The 23,330-nt window shown below is 45.5% G+C and overlaps 1 protein-coding gene across 1 annotated transcript in view; it reads right to left on the bottom strand.

Moving 5' to 3' along the window:
- NCAM1 (neural cell adhesion molecule 1) overlaps nucleotides 1-23,330 on the bottom strand; it is a 310,242-nt gene that overhangs the window by 55,185 nt on the left and 231,727 nt on the right. Inside the window, exons 2-7 of the mRNA XM_053593163.1 lie at nucleotides 10,637-10,711; nucleotides 8,662-8,880; nucleotides 7,556-7,699; nucleotides 7,043-7,180; nucleotides 5,536-5,653; nucleotides 4,961-5,130 (exon numbers count right to left, since the gene is read on the bottom strand). Of these exons, the coding sequence (XP_053449138.1) occupies nucleotides 4,961-5,130; nucleotides 5,536-5,653; nucleotides 7,043-7,180; nucleotides 7,556-7,699; nucleotides 8,662-8,880; nucleotides 10,637-10,711 (864 nt within the window). The remainder of the gene's footprint in view (nucleotides 1-4,960; nucleotides 5,131-5,535; nucleotides 5,654-7,042; nucleotides 7,181-7,555; nucleotides 7,700-8,661; nucleotides 8,881-10,636; nucleotides 10,712-23,330) is intronic.

Raw genomic sequence — 23,330 nt, 5'->3', positions numbered from 1 at the left:
GGTAAGAATGTGTGAAGAGAGGGCTGAGCAGCACAGTGTGAGGCAGAGGGAGGCAAGGCTGGATTGCTAGAATTTTATCTACTGGCTGGTAGATCAAGGATTTGATTAGGGGAATGATGTCAGTTGTACTTCAAGAAAGTTAATCTAGGAAAATTTGAAGATGATTTAGAATGGAAACGACGTTGAGGTGGGAAGACCAATTTGGAAGTCTGGGTAATGACCTGGGTGTGACGTAACAGTGAGTCCTGAGCGAGGTTGTTTTGCAGGGAACAGAAAGTAAAGGGCAAAAGGTCAACTTTGAGAGAGATGTCAAAGGAAGTATTGGAGGGTGTGGCAAATGAGCAGAGCGGGCATAGGGATTGGGAGAGTCAAAAGAAGGAATTAAGAAGGAGTCCAGATGACTCCGACTCTCAGTGACCACAAGGGTGGTGTTAGCATTAACTCAGTGACGAGAGCAGGCAAGGAAGTGGGTGGGGGCCGGACTGGGCTGAGGGGGGACGGAGATGATTTGAAATGAGTTCATTTGCCAAACGTTCTGGGTAATGCAGGAAAACACAAGCACTCCAAAGCTGAGTTAAATGTTAAAACATTAGAGAAAATTGAATTTTCCCAATTTAAAACAATTATACTCTGAAATTGCTGAGCTTTCCATAGAAGAAAAAAAGATAACATTGCACAAATGTAACTTATTTCACTAATAGAAAAAAAAGGCCAGGATAGATAAACAAACAAACAGAGCAACCAGAATTATAGCTAGCTTTTAAAAAACTACATTTGCTTTACATTCAGACTCATACAGTAACCCCAACTAGGCAAATAAACTCCTGCCTGTGTCTGTACTCCATGTTGAGGTCTTTGCTGTTGGTTTAATAATTGGAAAACAATGGTAGAGCTATACTTTTTTTTGGTAGGAAATGCCTGCTTCTATATGAAATTGCCCATCTAGTTCAAATATTCTAAAGTTAATCTGTACTAACAGCCAACTTAGCAAATCCTTTTCTGATGGATGGTCCGTAGGCACATCTTAACCCAGTGTGGTCAAATAGTCTTAAATTTCAGTGGATTAAGTCTGCATGACTGAGGTTTTTCTAGAGGAAGATTTTTGAGTCTATCTGATAACTTTTATTGAAAGGAGTAAGAGCTAAGTGCGATTGAATAGGATGTTTCAAGAGGGTAACATAAAAGTAAAATGAGATAAACATCAAAGACAAAAAGGTCAATAAACTAAAGTAAAATAAAGGTAAAGTAAAAGCCAAATTTCTATGCTGTCAAAAATCACAGAGTAAAAAAAGTAAAATACAAAAAAATTCAGCCAAGCTGCTGAATTTATTTTACTAAACTGAATGGTGGTTTGGAGTCTGGAGACAGTCCTGGGAATTCTGAATTTCGGGCCTCTCAGAGCCTGGTCAGGCTCTGCGATTGAGATGGTGTTCTGGGGACCTTCGCCTGACTTACAGCACTTTGTCCTGCTGGCCAAAGGTTAACAGAAGACAGACAAGGGTCACTTAATGTCTATTAACATTTGGTCTTGGTGGCTCCATTTCCCAGATGGTTACAAAGGGTGCATTGTACAAGCTCTTAGAAAAAGACAAACTATATTCTTTGTAAAAACAGTGTTAACGATGACTAATTTTGTCCAGCCCATGGAGGGTTGCTGGGAGGAAGGCTGGCTTCTCATCACTACCTCATCTTCTCTGACTCCAGAAGCACAGCTGCTGTCAGAACTAACTCTGAAGGTTTAGAACACTGCCTTAGAAAAAGGACAGCAATACATGGGATTTCTTCTCTAAATTGGGACACTCTTGAGAGTGAAGTGGGGGAGTGCCCTAAATAATTACACCAGGACAAGGGGCAGTACTGGGCACAGAGGGACAGATGCTGGGTCACCCTACTTACAAAAGATTCCCTCCCTCTGCATTCCAGCACCTAGAGGAACCTGGCCAGGTCACACCTTCTGGACCCTTTGCTCCACCTTAATTAAGCTCTGCTGTGGGCCCCTGGCTTTCGGATCACCATTCTATTCTTCTCATGCCTCCCTGGGATTTAGTGCCTGGGATTGTTTCACAGCACCTTTCCCTAGGGTCCCTAGGTTCAGCAGGCCTGCCTCTCAGACCCGGCCTCGCCCATTCTTACTCCTCCCAGCCCAGATCCTGCAACCCCAGCCCAGGGAGAGCCCTGCAGCCCTGCTTTCCTGAACAAAGAATGTGGACAGTATACCTGGGCACGAGTAGGTGGACTTTCCTTTAGGCTCCTGTTTGTTCTTTGCTGGAGCCCACAAGGTTTGCTTTAGTCACAAAGTATTAGCTAAGCAAGGCTTCTGTCTGCTGGTGAACTAGCCCGGGGCAGCAGGAGACCTCAAGAGCATTAACCTGAGATAATAAGAATCTGGGGAGACAAAACTCCTTTAGAAGGGCCCACTGGGAAAGGAGCAATGGAAATTCACTGCCAAATTTAAAGACAGGTAGGATGAAGCTACTTAGTAAAAGAGTGTCTAGTTAATAACTAGGGCAATGCATATTAGAACGTATCTTTCTCTTAGGAAAAAATGATGTCATTTAGGCACAATCGTGACAGTCCCTAATTTAGAAATGTCCCTTACCTACTGACTGCCATCCTTTCTTGAAGCTATGGGAGTGTTGAGCTCGTTCTTATTAAGCCATAGGATTCTTTCTTCTTTTTACCTCTTGCTGGAAATCCTGCTATTGCTGGAGAGCCTCCCCCATTTCTGCCCCAGTGACACAGGGGGGTGTTCATATGTCCAAGGTGGAGGGTGGGATGACAAACCTGGTCTTGCCAATTCCCCTGTCTTACTTTTAGGCCTCATCACCTACTCCCCTTGACCTGGCCCACTTTTGTCATCAGCCCTCAGCCCCACGTGGCCCTGCCCTCACTGCCCACCCATGTCTCCCTTCCCCAGGAAGGGATGCTGAGATCTGTTCCTGTCCAACCAACTCAGAGCTGAGTGTGCCCCTACAGAGAAACGCCAGCTGCGTGGTGGTAGAGGCCGAGGGCACTAATTCTAGAGTTGCCGGTCATTCCCCATGGGACCCAGAGACAGTATGTGTTCTCTTGGGTTTTGTGGGATAGCAACCACCACTGTGAACTTAGGGACTTCGAAGCCAACTGCCTTCTAAGAGGAAGGCAGGATCCTGCTCAGATTTGGTCTTTGAACTCTGGCTCCTCAGGTGGAGCATCTCACTTTCCTGTGCTGAGGGTGGTCATTTGAAAGGCAGAGATCATAATTAAATCTATGTCACAGAGGTATGATGGGGATTAAAAGAGTTAAATTATGGAAAGCACTTCCCAGCCAAGAAGGGCTCAGTTCGTGGGGGTTATTATTAGTACTTTATGGGGCTCATGTCTAACAAAATTTCCTAAAGACAAATGGCGACATGTTTCCAGGCTCAGCTCCCTGTCCCATGTGCCAGGCTCCATTCACACAAAGTGAGTGGCAATTCTGTCCTTTATTCACACTGGGGACATATCTGTGAGTAAAACAGACACAGTTCCTGTCCACAAGGAGCTCTCGTTCTAAAACATGTGCTTTTCCAGCCTGAGTATGGGCTGCCTGAAATGTTCAGCCCTTGCCAAACTGCCCTGTGTTCAGCTGGGTAAGGCTGACTCCTGATACAGACATGGACGTGATGCTGGCCTTTAACTTAGGTCATGCAAGATCAGACATCTTTCCTGTAAAACCCTGTGCATACGCTATTATGAATTCATTATCATTGATTATCATTTCAGATTCTGGCAGTGAGCATTTTCATTAGCCTGTGAACCTACCAATGAGAACAGGTTCCATGCTTTTCATCTTCATGAACTGCAATAGCTGGGTCCATAGGGGTTGCTCAAATGTTGTGGGTTTACACTATTATAACTTATCTAATATATGCTTACATGTTCATCTCCCTCTTTGTGCTTCTCAGGGTCAGGGAACTATATCCAACTCATACCTGGAGGCCCTCTGTCCAGCAACAATGGGGCCTAATATTCATTAAGTGAAGGACTAAATTAACAAACACATCTGTGTTTTTCTATAATATGGAAAAACTTAATAAAATCACAGTGACTGGGGGGAAATCAGTTTGAATGAGAGAAAAGACTCTCAAGAATATCTTTCAAGAAACTTAGCATTCACTGTCAAGTACACAGTAATTTGAAGCAAACTGATAACCTGTTTCTAAACCTAGGTGTCATTATGGAATAAATAGCAAGTCATTTGCATACAAACATTGATTTTCAAAGGTCCACGTTTACAAACAGTTCTCCTGATCAGGCTAAACAAACAGGGCTCAACTCTGGTTCCCAGATACACATTTTAACTGCCTGGGAGCTGCAAGCACCAGTGATCAGGGTCTGCACTAACCAGGGCTGTGTGAGAAGGAATCTTTGAGAAGGTGGATTTGAGTTGAGATCTGTATGATGGATGAAGATAGTGGCTTGGAGGGAATCTGAGGAATGATACTCCAAGTAGAAGACATATCAAGTGCAATGTCCCCGAGACAGAATAAGCTCAGTATGCCTGAGTGATGGAAAGAAGGCCTGTATGGCTGGAGAGTTTAAATGTGGAGCACAGTGAGGGAAAGGCCAGGCTGGAGAGGAAGGCAGGGTCCTGCTCAGACTTGGTCGTGTAGGCCACAGCAGGGACTCCGGATTTTATTCTCACTGCAGCAGGAAGCTGCTGGGAGACCGTAAAAGGATGAGTGGCACTTAGACCATCCTGGCTACTGTGAGTAGAAGGGAATGAAGAGGACCAATGGGGAAGGCAGGAAGGCCACCAGGGAGACCGTCCCACTGTGCAGGTGAGGATGACAGTGGCTTGGACCAGGACTAGGTGGTGGGGCTGACAAGGAATGGTTGCATTTGGGATCCATCCCAGGGTGGAGTGAACAGGCTCTTCCCAGTGGGTTGAGTGTGTGGCATATGAGGGACTGTGGCAGAGAGTGACCTCGGCCCTTACCAAAGACTTTGAGGTGGATGGACGCATCCTGCTCGCCGGCCTTGTTCTCAGCAATGCAGACATACTCGGCCTCATCGTTCTTGTCCACCTTCCTGATGGTCAGCTCGGAGCTGTCGTCGCTGAAGATGTACTTCTCGTCGTCTTCCTCAGCCTCGATCTGGTCTCCATCCCTGCAGGGGAAAGGAAGCAAAGTAGCATGGTGTTGACCACAGAGTCAAGATGTTTGTTTTATTTACTTTCTATAGAATGCAGACAATTTGCTGTCACAGCAAGTTAAGACGCCGAGTTTGCTTCCAGATGTACCTTTGATTTCTCTACTCAGTCTTTATACTCTATCTGAGGGGTGAACCACACAACAGGAAGTTTCAAAGAGCCCTCCCTACCCCAAGGGCACACCCTCTGGTTCTGCCCCTGCAAGACTGGAAGTGAAGGAATGTACAAGACAGAAGCCATTCTTCACCTGGAGGTGACACTCCCAAGACGCCTACACTCAATCCACTAAAATGTCACATGAAGCAGACGCTAGGATGCCTTCTTTTCTAATCCATGAGAAAAGACACGAGCCACTTTCTTACTTTGTCCAGCTCATGGTGGGCTCTGGGAAGCCTTCAGCATCACACACCAGGGTGACGGACTGGCCAAGGTTGGCGGTGGCATTCACGATGTTCTGCCTGGCCTGCACGGTGGGCGGCACTGAAGGAGAGAAGGGTGTCAGGGGTGGTTGTGAAGACTAGGAAGAACCCAGTAGCCTGGAGAAGAGACACCTTCAGGGTCAGGGGGTCTCAGTCTACAAGTCAAGGGTCCTGGGCAGTTTCGAGTTACCATAAATAATCTTAGTTCATGTGCATATTAACTAACTACTGTAGAGCGAATAGGGAGTTCTCCCAAACATGACTTTTTATCTTTCAGGAGTTAAGGAGCTATAAAAATGTATTTTACTCATGTTAAAACAGCATTTCATTTACAGAAGCTATTTTTTTCAAAATACACTTTTTCAGTCAATGCATATTAAATGTAATAACTACAAGGGTCAGCGGAACTTGACATTAAAGAGAGGCTCTTGATACTGGGGCAAGTTGGAGACTACTGCTCTTGGTGGTTAAATGGTTAATGCCGATTTGAAATGCACCATCTCACCAAAGAGAATGACATTTCTCTGGGATTGTCATAAACAACCTTGTGCACAAACTGTTTTTTAGCAAAGGAATGAGAGGGAGAGATTTTGGCAAAAAAAAAAAAAAAAAAAGAAAAGAAATGTCAATAGTCAAAACAATTCAACCATGATTTACTTATTTTCTTAGTACTGACATCATAATTTCCTGTAAACATCTTATAAATGTCAGATCGATTCCATGGGTGTGTTTATTTGACACTACAAATTAAGATTAATAAGCCTGTGGACCATGATTCTGACTGTTCTGAAACCTGAATTGATAGTAATACTTTCTTTGAACACTGAACCAGGGGACTAACTTCACAATTATGGTCACATCAAGGACAATGAGGAGGAATAAGAATTTTTCAGTATGAGCTTGGTGCCTGTAGCTCAGTGGGTAGGGAACTGGCCACATACACCAGGGCTGGTGGGTTTGAACCTGGCCAGGGCCTGCTAAACAACAACTGCAACAACAACAACAAAATAGCCAGGCATTGCAGCGGGTGCCTTTAGGCCCAGCTACTTGGGAGGCTGAGGCAAGACGATTGCTTGAACTCAAGAGTCTGAGGTTGCTGTGAGCTAAGACATCATGGCACTCTATTGAGGATGACAAAGTGAAACTCTGTCTCAAAAAAAGAAAAGAATTTCTTAGTAAGCATAAGCAAAGTTTCTAGTGTTGTAAGACAATGAAGGACATTCAACCACTGCATGAAAACCCCCACAGTTAAGGGGAGGGCTAAAAGGCAAGTGTATTTTTTCACACCCCCTCCCCCCCCACAAACCCACACAGGTTATGATGGGAAGGGGACTCAGCCAAGATGGATGAATGAGTCAGGACAGGATTTATTTTCTAGACCAGAGAGGAATTAAAAGAGAATGATTTTGGGAAACCAAGGTTTAGCAGACAGAAGAACGGATGTTCTCACCATTCACAATGACCTGAATGTCCTTGAAGTTGATCTCCCCCCGCGCCAGGATTCTGCCCTCACAGCGATAAGTGCCCTCGTCTGTTTTCTTGATGCTCCGGATCTGCAGGTAGTTGTTGGACAGGACTATGAATCGGACTAGAAGAGATAAGAGACAGGTCCACCCGAGGATCAGTCAGAGGACTCTGGCACCTGCAGGCTGCCAGCCCAGGCTGTGTCCTTTTCCCTAACTTCATCTCATGGGGAGGAGCTTTAAGCTGAAATAAGAAAATGTGTCCCTGGCTCCAAAATAGGGTAAAGAACAAAAGTCTATTGGAAATTTGTCTTTTGCTTCAAAGTGAAAATCAATGTCTGAATATACCAACATATATGAGGAGTTGGAAACTGCATGTGGGTTCTGGTACACTTGATGCTCAGTCCCAACTGGAATGTCTCTGGGGCTGGGGGAGGTGAAAAACTAAGGAAGTTGGTGGCCCAGGGGAAAAGGCAGCTGTCGGGAGATTCAGGTCTCACCGTCTTTTTTCAGGATGACATCTCGGCCTTTGTGTTTCCAGATGATGGTTGGTGGCAGGGAGCTGACGACATCACACACGATCACAGCATCTTCCCCCTCCCTGAACTCCTGTGGGGTCGGTGCATTCTTGAACATGAGCTTCTCTGGAAAAGGAGCAGAAGAGTGAGGGAAAACAGCTGGTCCTCCACAAAGATCCCTTCCCATGAGATCTAGGCTGCCTAGATTTGAGTCCCGGCAAGTGTCGATCCTTATATATGGGTGTACAAGAGGGGTGCTCGGCCACAGATCCCAGGTGGAGCAGCTGATGTAAGTAGGGGACTATGTTATCAATGCTTGGCAACCACATCTACTCACTGAGAGCTAAGTTTGTTACACTTTATGCAAAAAAAGGTCTAGAGAATGAAAACATTGTCTTGATAAAGGTGTCCCTTACCCGAGGGGCAATGCCAATGAAACACAATGCCCAGGAAGAATGAATTGGTTCCAGGAGTCATCAGTCCTTTCTTTGTCTCCCACTTGGACGCCTACCCCCCGCCCCACCCCACTTCCCCACAGGGGACAGAATGCTGAAGAAGAGATCAGAAGACAAGCACATTTAATGGCAATACAGCGACAATCAATACTGTTCCATTAGCTGTCACCCACTATTACTCTGACCAAGGGGACAGATGCATGATAAGAAGGTAATGAGGTGCCTCCTCCAGATGGGGTTTCAGCGGCAATGGAACTCCCTGTTCTGAGTGGCATAGGGTGCTCAGATAATGACCTCCCTGCCCCCACTGAGCCTTTGGGCAGGGCAGAGGGAAACTGTCTAAGCTCAGTCAACACTCAGGGAAGAGAGAGAAGCTGAAACAGCCTTCTGGGTGGCCTGTGGGGGGTAGCTGTGACCAGTGTGAACCCAGGTTGGTGAGTTCTGAGTTGGCCAAGCACTGTCTAAGAACGTAATGGAGCTCTGAGCTAGATCTGAAAATACTTAGGGAGAGAGAAGGGGACCTGTGAGACCCCCAGCTGGCCCTCGGTTGCCCCCTCAGCCTTTCTACCACCCACGTGTCTCCTCAACAGGGAGAGGCCACAGAACACAGAAGGGGAGGAAGGAGGCTCTTACGGAAGATCTTCACGTTGACGGTGGCCTCTGACTCGCTGCCGTCCTCGCCTGTGACCACACACTTGTAAATGCCGGCATCATCAATGTTGGCATTGTAGATGGTGAGGGTGGAAGAGGAGTCATCGTTCCACACCACCGAGATGCGCTGCTGGTTCGGGGTCAGCTTTTCTCCATTGGGGGAGAACCAGGAGATGTCTTTATCTTTGGCATCTCCCGCCACTAGGGAGGAAGAGATTATTTTTAAACTACTAAAGCTGAAAGGAACTCAGTCACTTCCAGGGTGAAGGACTTGGTAGGAGTTAGTGGACAGCAAATCAATCAAGGCTTGACCATCAGGGAGGGATGACCATTTGCGTTAGAACGATGGACAGCCTGCCTCATCTTCTATGTGTAACTATTATGTACACAACACCTCTTGCAGTACTCGTAAAGAACTCAACAACCACTCAAGCTGGTATTTTTTTCTTTTTTTGTAATCATGGTCCGAGCCGTAGTGAGGAAAGAGAAGAGAGATATTTTGGAGACCAGGTGTCTGCTGGATCTTATATGCCTCACAGAACAGGGAACAAAGGGGTGTAGTATATCTTGGAATCTGTACTCAAGAACCCAGTTGGTGTGATGTGACTGAGCATCTTGTTTTCAAAGGCTTAATTATGGTCTTCTGAGCAAAGATGAGACCCTGCAAACGTCAGATTCCAGCCACCTTTATTTCAGTGTCTGCAGGCGCAAACTGGCATGACTGTTACTGCAGTACCCAGGCCTTAGACACACAAATTCATCTCCTTACATGCTATAAAGAAGGTAGCCAGTCACGGCCATGCCTCCTGTCCCCAGGTGCCCACGAGGAGCAGTCTGCAGGTGCACAACTTCTCCAGAGGCTGAGCTGGAATAGGGAAAAGGGCTCATAGACCTGGTGGACATGGCCATGCCCTGCTCTTTGCATGGTGCCCTTCCTGGCCTGAGCTAGCCAGCCCTGCACAGATACTTAGCATGGAAATGAAGCAGTCTTCGTTTCAGGCCCCATCATGTTTTCAATAAATATCGCTATTTGCAAGATGTGCTGTGGGCTGCATGCCGCATCTCCAGATCATTGAAATTGCTGCAATGAAGGCAAAGCTGGAGTGAACACATCCAGCGGCCACAAGCCGCCTCATCTGATGCAAATCATGACCGCATTTAAAGGCCCCTCCTCGCCAAACGCTGCTTGCTAAATGTCACAGTTTACACCTAGCTCAGCTCTTTCCTGGTTCTTCCATGTTTTGAATCTCAGTCATGTCATACACAAAGAATCTGAGGCGTAATCTGAAACCCTTTCCTCTGCCTGACATTTCCTGATAATTATCTGAGCTGTGGAAAGAGGGCATCTTTTTTAAACAAAAAACAAGGACACCAGATTTGACATATTCTAGAACTCTCTGGTGGGGACCATGCATGATACAAAGTGTTGATATTCCCAGCAGATATGGAAAGCTCAGGATATATGTCCTCACAACACATAACAAACCAGCATTCAATTTACTCTCAGGCCAAGTTTTAGACTTCACAATTTCAAGCTCTATGAGATTCTAAAAAAAAAGCTTTAGATGGACCCAATGAAGCTTTATTTGTGAGCCAGTGGTGATCTTCCTTGTCATTTACAGAACTGTGGATGTATGTAGAGCAGGACTTCTGGGGTGATTCAATATTCTGAGAGTTGTGCTGATTTTCCTAAGAAAACACCAAGCCCCCTCCACCGTCAAGCTAAGGTCTAGAAAACAGAGTTCACTATGTTGGGGCAGCCTTTGGGAGGGGAAGGAAGAAAGCCTGGGAGCTCTCCAGGCTCTGGAGGTGTCACACTATGGACCCCTCAGCAGAGCAATGCTCAGAATCCTAGGTGGGGCACGATCAGCCCAGCACACGGGGCCCACTGGCTTCAGCTCTGTCTGATAAAGTTCTGAAGCAAGTTCTAAAATGCTGTGGTGCTCAGGGTACTTGCCTTGGCATAGGAAGAATTTGGACTCTCCAACGCTGATTTCTCCTTGGCTGGGAACGATGTCCACCTGCAGAGAAACTGGAAAAGGCAAAGTCCGGGTCAGACCCAATATTCAAGTTTTTGAGAATGAAACCCAACACTTCCATTCAGAAATAGGATCCCTTGACTTGTGTTACGAAAGAGTGAAGGAAGGAGGTTGTTTGGGTTTTGAGAACTTGTCACCAGCAGTGAGGAGGGGACATGGGGACATTCCTCTCTTTACGGGACTGTCATCCCCTAACAGAGGGCGCAGGTCCCTGGGGAGATTCAGAGTGATGTCTGCCCTGTGTCTGACCCTTTGAGAAGGCTTACGTTCCTGCTCCAAACAGCACGCTCTTGATTCTCAGAAATGGGAGCCCAACCAGTTCTTTTTGGATGACAATGTGAAGTGTTCCATGGCTGGGTCAAAAACAGGAAGCCTGCCTCTCCAGAACCAAGCTCAGGGGTCTCGTACCAATTCCCGAAGCTGCCATGCTTAATCTCTATGGAGATTCACACTGGTTTTGAGGCAGGGGATGGTGAGAGCAAATGTTCACCTTATCTCACGCCTGGAGGGCTGATGCACTAACCATCTCCATAATAGGAGACACCATCAGATCGCGTCACCACCATTGGTCAGACACTCTTCTGAAATCCTGTAGTCTGTGCCCTGCAGAATTCCCTCTATCCTTTGGCTACTTTTCCTGCATTTTTATTTGAATATCTATACATTGTCATTCCACTGCACTGATAAGACGAAATACATTGTACCAGATCTCACAGATTCTTGCCTTCATCTGCTCCTCTCTTATCTGCTCGAAGCAGATAACCATTCCTCATGAAAATACAGTTTTAGGGTGGGAAAAAATGCTTTATTCATTCGAATTCAACTTCCTTCTGCCTCTTTTCCTCTTCAGTACAGTAAATTCCAAATCTAAAGGCCAACAGACACTTGGTTCAATGCATGGAGCTTCTTAAAGCCAGTATGAAGGAGGGAGCTGAACAACACAGGCCGGGGAACAGCGATTCAGTGAGCCCACCCTTCCAACAGCCATTTTCTTTTCACAGTAGAGTGCAGGGAATGCTGGTTGCCATGGTGACTGACTTGCAGGCAGAGCTGCTGTGGGTCTTGCTCTGTGCTCATTTGATGAAGAGACTACAGTTGTGTGCAGTGGACTGAATGATCAAAGGGCCTGCTTGGGGGTGCGTGGGGGCACCCAGTGACGGAGAGTGCGGCCCTCCTAACCATTCCGCCAGCAGACAAGGTCCATCCATGATGGAGAAAGCCAGCAGAGGCTGCAGAGAAGGGCTGATGTGGTGGGGACAGGAGGAGCGGGGGCTCTGGGAGAACGGGGACATGGGGCAGAGGCAGGTGAGGAGGCTGAGCTCCCCTTTCTGAGAATAAGGTGGTGGTGGTGGGGGAGGACAACGACTTCTTAGTGCTGGTTTGGAAGAAATGTATGATCTAGAAGCAGCCAGTCTCTCCCTCCTGGGACCGCAGCTGATGCATGGGGCCCAGGACTGAAGTCTGGCCTGAGGGAGGTTTCCTGACTTTAGCCTATGGCACCAGAGCTACGCTGGGGAGGGTCACAGCAGCTGTGTCCCCTGGCTTGGGTGTGACCCCTGCACTTGCTTTCCCTCCTCAGTCTCCACTTAGTTCTACACTGAGAGCTGGGAGGTCGGGGTGGGGGTTCCGATGCCACCATGTCCTGACTCCCCCCTTTCCAGATGTGGAAAAGGTCACATCTAGTTAAATGTCATATCCAGATGGCTCCAGAGCCAGGCCTCCTGGCTCACAGATAGGGCTCTGTTCCACTGCGTACTGCTGACTCTGTGGAAACAGGGGTGTCCAACACTTTTTTTTTCCTCTGCTGAACATTGGAAGAGTAAGAGTTGTCTTGGGCTACAGATTAAATTAAATATACAAACACGAATGAAAGCTGATTAGAACAAAAAAACCCATACATTTTTTTGATGCTATCCAATACCAGAGAGAAGCAAAGTGTCCTCACAAAATCAGCATCAGGCTGCAGGGTGGATATACCTAAAGGGTAAAATATTCCCTTTCTGAGGAACACACTGCCTGGGCCCTGAGTAACAACTCATGGCCTCACCTTCCCTTAACAGAACAGATTAAGCCCAGAGCTGACAAAAGCTGTAGTATTTTGGAGAGCACGGGGGCCTTACCAAGACGGCCATAGGCCAGTGCCACCCACGGGAAGGCCAGCCAGGACCTGTCCTACTGCCTCCTGGGGCTCATATTCTATAGGGATGACAGATCTATGACACCCAGAGCTGTGCCATTGTCAACTAAGCCACAGTCCTTCCTGGAGTTTACTGGAACGTTCTTCAGAGAATGAGAGATAGACCCCTCTTGAAAAGTTCACAGGCCCACATGCTGAGTATTAGTTGCTTGAACATGCGGATCCTGTTACTCGCACACGGCCCTTACTGCTTTGAGAAGGACATTCTGGTCCCCAGCGAAAAAACAGCCTTCATTTGTTGAGCTCTTTTCAAACAGAACATGACTCTCAAGGGCGGGAGAACACAGTGAGGTTGAGGAGCTTCTTACCTAACTACGGCAGGACCTATCTCTGGGCCATGGGGAGAAAAGAGAAATGAGAATTTCAAAGGAATTCCCAGTTTAATGGGATCCCCCCCCACAACATTTATCTTCATAGAGGGTTTATTTATTTATTTTTTTAAAGAAGAGGTATACATTTAGATTCTTGTCCTTTTGTACACATGGAAAGGATAGCAATTCCTCCTTCATGTCCTTTTCTCCCCTCTGTATTACTGCTTTCACTGTTTCCAATAAAAATTCCCACCTCAACTTTCACCTGTCTCCAGCTGCATTTATAAGTGAAATTGCCTAACCAGGCATCACTTTATTCCTTTAAAGAAAGGTGTAAAAACATTTCTCCCAATAAAGTTTCTCATCTCCTGCGTTCCATAAACACTCTTTCCAGAAACACTGCGTTATCTTAGCTGTATCCAAAGACACATGCTTATAAACCTAGGTGTCTGGACCTGGGCAGGACCCCGGGGCAGGGCTGAGAGACCCTCCACCCAGTACTTTCCAAGGCCTCCAGTAAGTATTAAGCCCTCAAGACCTCTTCTGCAGCCGGTTCGCATTTTTCGGTTTACAAAGCACATTCATTATTTTCTCTAATGTGCACAACCCTTCTGAGAGATAAAAAGGCCAATTTTATTGTCTCTATTTTACAAAAGAAAAAGAAAAAAAAAAAAAACCAAGGCTCAGAGAAATGAAATAACTTGCCCAGGGCCCCTCAGCCAATCATCAGTAAAGCCAAGATTAAAACTTATCTAATGCTAAGACTTAGCTCTTCCTCCTGTACTCCCCAAACTGCTAACTTTTCGTCCACTTCCAAATAGGTTTACTATAACCTATTAGTTACCATATACTCTCCTTCCAAATCACAAGCCAGAAAGAACAGAGTTCTTGTACAAAAATCTAGTCTCATGTTGCTGCCATCACTTCTGTTAGCTATAGCTGGCCTCTTTGTTCACAGATAATCATAGCTTTAGAACCTCCAATTTACAGCTGGGAAAAGGGAAGCTTACAGTCACAAGTGATGGTAATAGTAACGGGAGGGACAAGATTAAACTGGGGTTCAAAGGAGTCCAAAGCCCCAGCCATTTCTCCCCTGTGATTCTATCCCTTGTAAAAAGATAGAAAAAATGCTGTGTCTTTTGAGAACCAAATGATACCCCATCTTCCTGTCTTACTTAAGTAAAATAACCCTGTGGGAGACTGATGTATTTTAAAAATGTGTTTTCCGAGGAATGCCAACTCTATTAGCAAAGGGCGTCAGGTGCAGATAGAAGTTTTGTAACTCCCAAACCATAGCAGAAATAGGCTATAAAGTCTTTGTTGCTGAAAAAAGGTGAATTAAAATTTCAGTTCATAAAAGATGCTAAGGTACTTATCAGGAGAGGTGGGAATCTTGCTAAGGCAAAACGACAGAAAAGAGTTGTTCTGATTTCAACAAGGAGTTCACAGATTTCACTAGAATCAGCAACTCCTTGAAGCAGTTTAATTTTATTGGTTTTCGTTGCAGATTCTAATGTGCTTGAGGAGGGGGGAGCTGAGAGCAGAGAGTGAACCAAGGTGTCTCCCTGGCTAATTGAAAATACTCTCTCGTGAAGAGGTTATAAAGACCCTGGCTCCTGAGGAAGACAGATTATAGATGTGGAAGGGGCCCAGGGCCAATGTAGGCATATCTGAGGATGATGCCCCCATCACTAATTTAAGAGATGAGTGACCACAGAGGGTTAGTCTGGTCAGTGACCATACATGAACTGAGGGAGTTTTATAGAAACTAAAAACGGCTAAGGACTTTTGGAAAAGGCATCAAGTTACAGCTACATATTTATTTTGTTGGCTGTTCTAGACATGAACCTTAAATATTGTTATACATAACCACTGTAATGGGCAGTTTTTTCCCCCCAGAGTATAACTGAATACTAAAGTCTCTTTTATTTGACTACACCTGTGGGAAACCCACATGTTCTGACTAGGAGCAGAAAAACCAAGACTTCCCCACTTACCTGTGACAGTTTTCTGCCATTATTAGTAAAGAACTTGAGGGCCTCTTTTCTGCTAAGTCTGCCAAACTCAATGCAAATAAAATGGAAACTACTGTGTGGCCCCACTGCAGAGGGGTTAGGCCAAGGGCTCTGCACAGCTTCCTGAGTTCGAGTGTCAGCTCTGCCACTTAGATTTGTGATCTTGGGCAAGTTATTGAACCTCTCAGTGCCTCCTCTGTAAGTAGGGAAAAACAGAACCATCCTCCCAGGACTTTGAAAAGATTACATGAATTAATAGGCATAAAGCGTGTACTATGCACTTAATACCTGTTATATATTATTATTCTTAATCAATCTTTAGTGACAACTCTTCTCAAATAAATTATTTTGGTTCCTGTTTCGAGGGGAGGGGCAATCTTTTTCATTTACAGTTTAAAATAAAGTAACCTTTCCAAATGATTCAATTTGTGGTCAGGTGGGCCAATTCTACTCTCTAAATTAATTTATTTCACTGGCTGGTCAGCAGAAAGGAAAGACCAAATTAAATCAGAGCCCAAACCCAATAATTTATAGAGCTCTCGACAAGTCATTTCACCTTGGCCTCAGTTTTCTTGTCTGTAAAATGAGGATGACATTAACATCGAATTCATGTGGCTGGACTGTCACAAGAATTAAATAGTTGGGGAGGGCTATGATTCATAACTCAGGATTGGAGTCAGGGAGAACCAGGTCCAAAATTCCAGCTGTGATACTTTGCAACTGAATTCTCAGCCTTCTCTCCTCATCTGTAAATGAGATGACCTTATTCTCTCCTCATCTGTAAATGCAGAATGACCTTATTCATCTCATGGGGATATTGCAATAACTTAGAAAGAGAATATACGTTAAAAAGTCACAAACATAGGTCAAGCTGTGCTGTTGTATTGTTTTTTTAAACAATAGCACATAGGATAGCACTCTGAACTTATACACACACACAGATAACCACTCCCCCCAAACAAACAAACAAAATCCCACAGTGATGCTTATAATAAGGATGACATATCAGGAACCCTTTGTATACTACTGAACCCAACCTGTCCAGAATCTATCAATGTGTGTCTGTGTATTTTTTACCTGTGTGTATGTACGGGTACATCCACTGAAAGCCTATCTAGATACTTGTGTTTATTAAAAGAATAATGCAACTTGACAGACTGATACTATTGTAGGAAATAGCCAGATGTAAGTAAACTTATCTCATTTGGGGAGAGAAAACCCAAAAAATTACTAGGGATGATAGCAGGTCTGGTCTCTCCCATCCTTGACATGTGAATCCAATTCTGGCTTAAGTTACTATTGACGGTAAATGTATGGAAGAAGAAAGTGGGGGAGACTGTTCAACTCTCAAACGTTAGCCCAGAAGTTAGATGCCATTTTAAAGGGACTGTGCAGTATGTGCTCTGAAAGATTTTGGCCTTTGGTTCTGTATGTGGCATCATAATCACAGACCATACTCTAATTGCCACGGAAGCATCCTCATTGCTTAAAGCTGGTTCACAGCAGCAACTGAAGTCACCTTGAAGTTATACTTGAGGGCTGCCAGTCTTTACGTCAGCCTAGTTGGGGGTCCCTTCCCTATAAATTCCCAGCATTCTGCTTAGTTCTCATTTAAACCTGAATACCCAAAAGTAATTTAGCTATGTTTCCAAGTCAACTGAGGTAAGTTTATAACCAAACCCTTGGGAAACCCTCTGTGTAACCTCAGGTCTTGGAGGACCCTGGAGTCCTGGGTTTCCCCTGCATCATAGGCAGCCTAGAAAACGAAGCTTTCACCCTGTGAGAGCTGGGGCATTTCCTAGCCAGCAACATTAGCACACAACAGATGTGTGAAAATAGAATTTGAGATTGGAGGGGGAGGGAACCATGACTCTGGGTGGAGGTAGGGGGTTCGTTTTTCTGTTTATGTTATTAGAATGGTGAGATTGGAGTTTCCTGGAAGAAAGACAAAACGTACAGACAAGTTGCAGATCGTATACAGACATCTCTAAACCGAATTCACTTGAAAGAGGCCCCGGGTTCTTTATGCTCATCTACTGAGGAGCTTTCCAGAATCTATCATTTTAATAAAGCTACGCATCCCAGGTATTGTTGCATATGGAAAAGTCGTGCAGCAAATCGTCCTGGGGAAAATTCTCTTTAACCTCCCAAATCCCACGGCCCTCCTGCCGGAGTGTGTGAGAGATGTAAGGAGAAGGAGATTAGGGCTTCCATGCAATATGATGTTACAATTGATAATGGGATATTATAATAAGGAAGAAAAAATATTGAGTAGCACTGCCCAACCGAGGCCCAAATGATTATCTGACACCCGGTTACCCTCAAGTGTCTCCTCTGGAACTCTTGTAGCCAAAAGACAGAAACCAATTTGCCAGAAATAAACAGGATGCTCTATTATTTCTTAGCTTAGTAAATGATATGAGCTGCTGGGAATCAGGCATAATTGGGCGCTGGCTCTGTTCCATCAGGCTGGCTTCAAATTGGAACCCAGAGCCAAACCATATAACGGCCTCAGTTTTCTCGTCTTCCTGAGCGCCCTGGGTCAAATTAGCATCTCATTAGGTCTGATTCTAAAAATCGGATGGTCTGGTTTTACCGAAAGAAGTCAGTGGTTTCAAACTGTGGTTGCTGTCCCCCTGTTTCCCCCACAAACTACCTAGCAGCTAGAAAATGTGACTTATTTTCATGTCAGACATGTCCCGTGCTTCTGTTATGGGGCGGGACAATATGTAGGTTTAGTGATATGCTCAGAAGTAAGAGGATCATACTGTTCCCAGGCCCCCAACCCCATCCCCAATGACCCTCCCTGAAAGGTACACTCTAGGAGCAAGCTGGGGCGTCTTTATGGGTAGTCAGAGGATGTGGCGCAAAGGGACGCCAGCAAGTTCTAGACCCACAGATCAAGCGCACAGTCTGGAGACAATCTGGTCTGACTCTGACAGAAAGGAGCCGGTTTGTGCATTTGCCACGTTCATTAACACCCCATAAAGAAAGAAGATGTAGTCAAGATTTTACTGTTTTTGTTTTTTTCCAAAGCAGCAAAAATTCAGAAGTACCTCCATAGAGCCTCCAAAGAGCCAGATTTCTGGTGAGGAGTGAAATCCCTTTCCAGCGGGCACTAGCCCAGTTTCGTACAGATCATACAGATCACAGGGGAAGGCAGGAATGTTCCACAGCCTCTGGCACCAAGAAGACGCAGCTGAGGGCGGGAAGGTGTGCCAAGAGGTGGTAAACCAGGTTTGATTGTAACTTACGTCTTCTCAATCTTCTACTACTTCAGAGTCTCGGTCAGGGCTGTAGAACACTCAGTAACAAAGAAGGTTAGTGGTGGGAAGCGCCTGATGCTTCATCATCTCCAGCCCCTCCACTGTGCAGATGGGAAGCATCAGGAGCAGAAATCGCGGACGCCTGCAGCAACATCTGGAAGTTGCGGAATTGGCCTCTTGTGCCAATGCTTGCCCTTGGCCGCTTCTCACCACTGTACCCGTTTTTCTTTCTGTGTCCTGAGGAACTATTTCTTCAACTGTTTTCTCTTTGGCCAGTTTGCCTTGGTCTCATCTCCATTGAAAAAAAGCAAGAGTCTTCAAATGGGGAGAATAACTTATTAAGTGCAACTAAATAAGCTGGACAAATAAAGTGTCCTCTACTAGCCTCTGACAAACTGATTCAACTGTCAGTGCCTCTGACACCAGGGGCCCTTTTGAGCAGAGGCTGAGGTTTGTTGCTGTCTTTTCGGGCCATCTTTCCCGGGCAGACCTTGATTGGGGGCCAGCAGTTCGCATGAAACCGAATTACTGAAATGTAAGGCAAGGACGCAAATAGAAGTTTGGAACTCAGCTAAGTTTCTCCTGATAAACAAACTACAATCCATCAATCTGCCCTGATAAGCCAGGCCTGCTTAGTAAATTGCTGCATGCTATCTGATTGCTTCCAGGAGGCTCCAGACAATGTTTTCTTAGGTCTGCGCTCCTGAAACCTTGCCTTGACAAAATGACTCATTGAAATTTCTTTTCTTTCAGCCATAAAAAGGTACTGATACAAGGCGAATCTCTTCCCTCCCTCCCAACAGCTTTTGCCAACATGGCAAGAAGTTGGAATTATATCTTTCAATATTTGTCCAGCTGTTGTTTGCAGATGTCGTATTCTTTACACTCAGAAAATAGAAATTTAGAGAATGCTCTCATGCAACTTCATCCTGAGCATTTTAGATCCTGCCCGTGCCTTTCAATAATGTCCTTATGTGCTCATAGCTTTAAGCACATCTGGACTATTGAAAATACAAAAGCATATAATCTTTCAGACAACCAGTGCAAAGAATTGTTAAATTTGGTCTCTGTTGCGTGAAAAATTCCACACTCTTCATAATACATATGTATATACATGGCGATTATTAAGTGCCAGTCATTGTACTAAGCACTTTATTTAATTCATTTAAGTCTCACAATAATCCTAGGAGATAGGTACTGGCATGATCCTGTTTGACAAATGAAGAAATTGAGGAGAGGTTAAGTAACTGGACCAGGGTCGTAAAGTTGGTCCATGGTGGAGCTTAGATTTGAACCCAGGCAAAGCCAGCCCCACAGTTGCTGCTCTTAAGCACGTACTGACATAAGGTCAGTCTCAAAGTCAAGTTTGATGTAAAGATGAACTGGCAGATAGGCAGATAAGAAGAGGAAAACGCTCTCAGACTAGGAACTGTACTGATTGGAGTCTGGGGATGAACTGGCTCTGAACATCAGGTAGACACTGAGGTTACTTGGATTCCTGAGCCTAGCAGGTCACACTCCTCTCCCTGCTCCTGGCCTGCCTTCGTCTCTGAACTGAATGCTCCCTATCCCTTGGCTTCCCTGGCTAGGCCTGGCCTTGCTGCCTCCCTGAAGCCCCTTCCTGCTGTCACCATAGCTTAGCACTCAGCAGTGATGGTGGCAGCCAAGAGGGACAGGCCCAGAGGCTGCAAGTTGGATTTTTCCCATCGATGAGTTACTCCTGATCCCTAATTTGAATTCTGGATAAGTCATACTTTCCCTTATTAAAATGTCAACATGAAAATTATTCTTTGATGATATATAAATTGCAACTGGGCCTCTCCCTTTATTCCCCTGCAGGATGTGCATTTGAAATGGATTTTTCCAGTGGCTGCTCAACTTGCGCTCTCTCAAAGCAGCTGTTCTCCTTAACAGGCTGTTTGCTGAGAGCCTGTGGCAAAGGCATTTCTGTAGGGGGTCTCACTCTCTTCTACTAGGTAGAGAGCCCATTCCCCATTCCCACGGCCACCATTGCCGCCAATTGGGTGGTGCCTTCTGGATAATATAGAGAACTAAGTTATATAAAACTTTGAAGGGGGCAGAGCAGAAAGCAGACCGCCATTTAAATAATACGTCTCCCCATGGTACACCCATTATTCTGGGAAATAGTTGTGTTGCTTTCTTGAGTCAAGGAACAAAGGAGGTGATGTCCCTGGCACCCACAAGTCTCCACCACTAGTCAGAGCAGGAACCAGAATGCCGTGTCGTTATCATCACGGCACGTCGAGAACTCAGAACCCAAAGCTGCGAATTCGGGGTGTGTGTGTGTGTGCAGAGACGGAGGGGAGGAGGGGCCACAGCAGAGGGTGGCCGTGTGGTGGTGCTACAGCTCCAAGACACGTCCTGGCCTCATTCTGCAACTCTGCCAACATCATGATCCAGGCACCACAGAGTTCCCCATAGCGCTGCTTCTTCATTCCCAGCTCACAGTCCTTGGGCTGCACGGATGGCCTCCTCCTGTTGTCACACTGTGTGACTTCAGGGACCCAGAAGAGTCCCACAGGACCTCTCTCACCCCAGGCTGCTTACTGATATTCTGTCTTCATTTTTGGCATCTGGACCTCATGATTTATATGCCTAAGAACAGCAAGGGCCTCTGGCTGTAATCGAGATTGCTATCAGTCTTTTCTGACTTATAATAAATCAAAGGTTTGAGTAGAGCGTGTTGGGAGGGCTGGGGTCAACGGTCCACTGAGTAGGAGTCGGGACTGGGGGAGCAGGGAACACAAGCAAATTCACAATCCTGATCTCTGAGGCCTCCCCCATGCGCTAATTACCCTCCTTTCTTTCTGGCCTGAATTATGCTTTGACAAGAGACACCTGCTAATAAGTCACACAAATTAAATTTGGAATGAGACACTTACATCCAGTATCGATTTTTGTCTGGGTTGTGTTGTTATAGTAGGGTTTTTATTTAAGCAACCAGTACGAAGTTCCTTGAGTATTTACTTGGCTTTTCCCCTCCCCCAATCCAAACCAAACTGTCCTTGATAAGTTCACTTTGCTTTATCCAATAGGCAAGAAAGCCTTGGAACCCTGGTCTTTGAAATCAAAGACAGAAACATTAAAGATAGGCCCCCCTCAGTGACACTATGTCATAACGTGCTTTGATGTTCAAGGACTAAACTCTGAGTGAGATCCTGATCAAAAGTCAGAGACAAATAATGAGGCTCACCCATGAGATAAAACATAAACTGAACTCCTCTGATGGTGGCTGAATCTTCTTTTAGGAAGAATTTCACCGAGGCAACGCTTCTTAACTTCCCCCCAAGGTGACAAACTCTAGTTATGAGCAAATTTAAAACCAAGTCACCTATTCCAGTTTTCTTAATTTTGCTATCTAAAAGGGAAAGGGAAAAACCCATCAAGAGGCAAATTCTCTCTTCAAAGGACGTATGTGGAAAATTCCCTTCCCTCTTCAGAAGAACAAACCCCTTTCTTGGCAATGGGAGTTTACAGTGTCCATGGTGACCTGGCCTAGAGGTCACAGCAACAAGTCTGGGATGTGGGGCGCAGGGATGGAACACACACACACAAAGACAGATGCAGAGGGACAGAGGGACACACACACAGCTCCTTCGGGCCCTGTCTCCCTGGACAGCGAGTCCCCTGTGGAAGGTAACGCCGTAAACTTTCAAGATGATGTCAAGTCACAGTGACCAGACAAAGCCAGGTGCCTTAAAAAAGAACTCAGGTCACTGGTCACCAAATTTCCCGTCTTTAAAAATAGAATCAGCCTCAACAGTAGTCATACTTAGGGTTGTGAAAACTGGTTTCTAGTCCAAAACTGGATTGAGGGCTCCGCAACCAAGAAGCCCCAAGGCTAATATTGATCTGAACACATTTAAATGAGAGGAGCTTACACAGGATAATGTTATTTTGTGTTGAGAAGTTTAAGTTTCTGTTTTCTTATCTACAGACAAACTCCGTGCTGATGGACTAACAACCAGACAGCCAACACGACAACTCCTGCTGCTGAGGAGTTGGAAAGTGGAAACACCTCTGTCTGCCCTAGAAGGCTGCAGAGTTCAGGGTGACACCCTAGCTCCCCTTTCCAGTCTCTTGTCACAGTGGATCGTGACACATGGGCTGCTGGTTTCGTGCGGGCTGGGATCTTCTTGACGGGACTATCTTTTGCCTGATGGCATTCCTACCACTGGGAACCTCTCTTCCCATACTCTTGTGATTCCCTGGGTTGGCTTTCTAAATACTTCTATAAGGCAGGCAGACAGACAGACATCGCCCAAACCCAATAGCAGCAACAACAGCAACAAATTCTGGACAAAGAGAAAGCAGAATCTATACTCCTGTCTGTGCAGTGTACTTTATTTTATAACAAGACGAGTTGCCTTTATTTCTATAAACAAGTCATAGCTGTCAGCATTGCTGTTTGGCCTTTAAAGATGTCAGTATCATATAGAAAGCTATTAAACAGTAACGACCTGACAACCAAGTCTACTGAAGGGCCCAAATTGCTGGAATAAATGGCCAGGGGTAAAAAAAAGCATGCGATCCCGGCAGCAGTCCTTAAACTCCCTCTGGTATAAGGAATTTGTCTCTGAATATCCTCCTGCTCTGGAGGAATAAGCCATTACTCTCGCCTCCTCTTTTTTAGTATGGGGTTCATACTCGAAGCATTTCTCATGAGTCCATTTAGGCAAGGTGACACATTCTGAATCGCCTCTGCAGATATTAGCAACACACACATACACCCTAAGATCTCCAATCAGCACAATGTCAGTCTCAGAAGTCACTGAGGTGAGGAGAGGTGATGACAAAACGCA

This window comes from Nycticebus coucang, chromosome 6 (assembly GCF_027406575.1).
Source record: "Nycticebus coucang isolate mNycCou1 chromosome 6, mNycCou1.pri, whole genome shotgun sequence".
In the NCBI taxonomy this organism is placed as follows: domain Eukaryota; kingdom Metazoa; phylum Chordata; class Mammalia; order Primates; family Lorisidae; genus Nycticebus; species Nycticebus coucang.
Note: the sequence above shows the minus strand (reverse complement) of the source record. Positions and strands in the feature narration are given on the sequence as shown.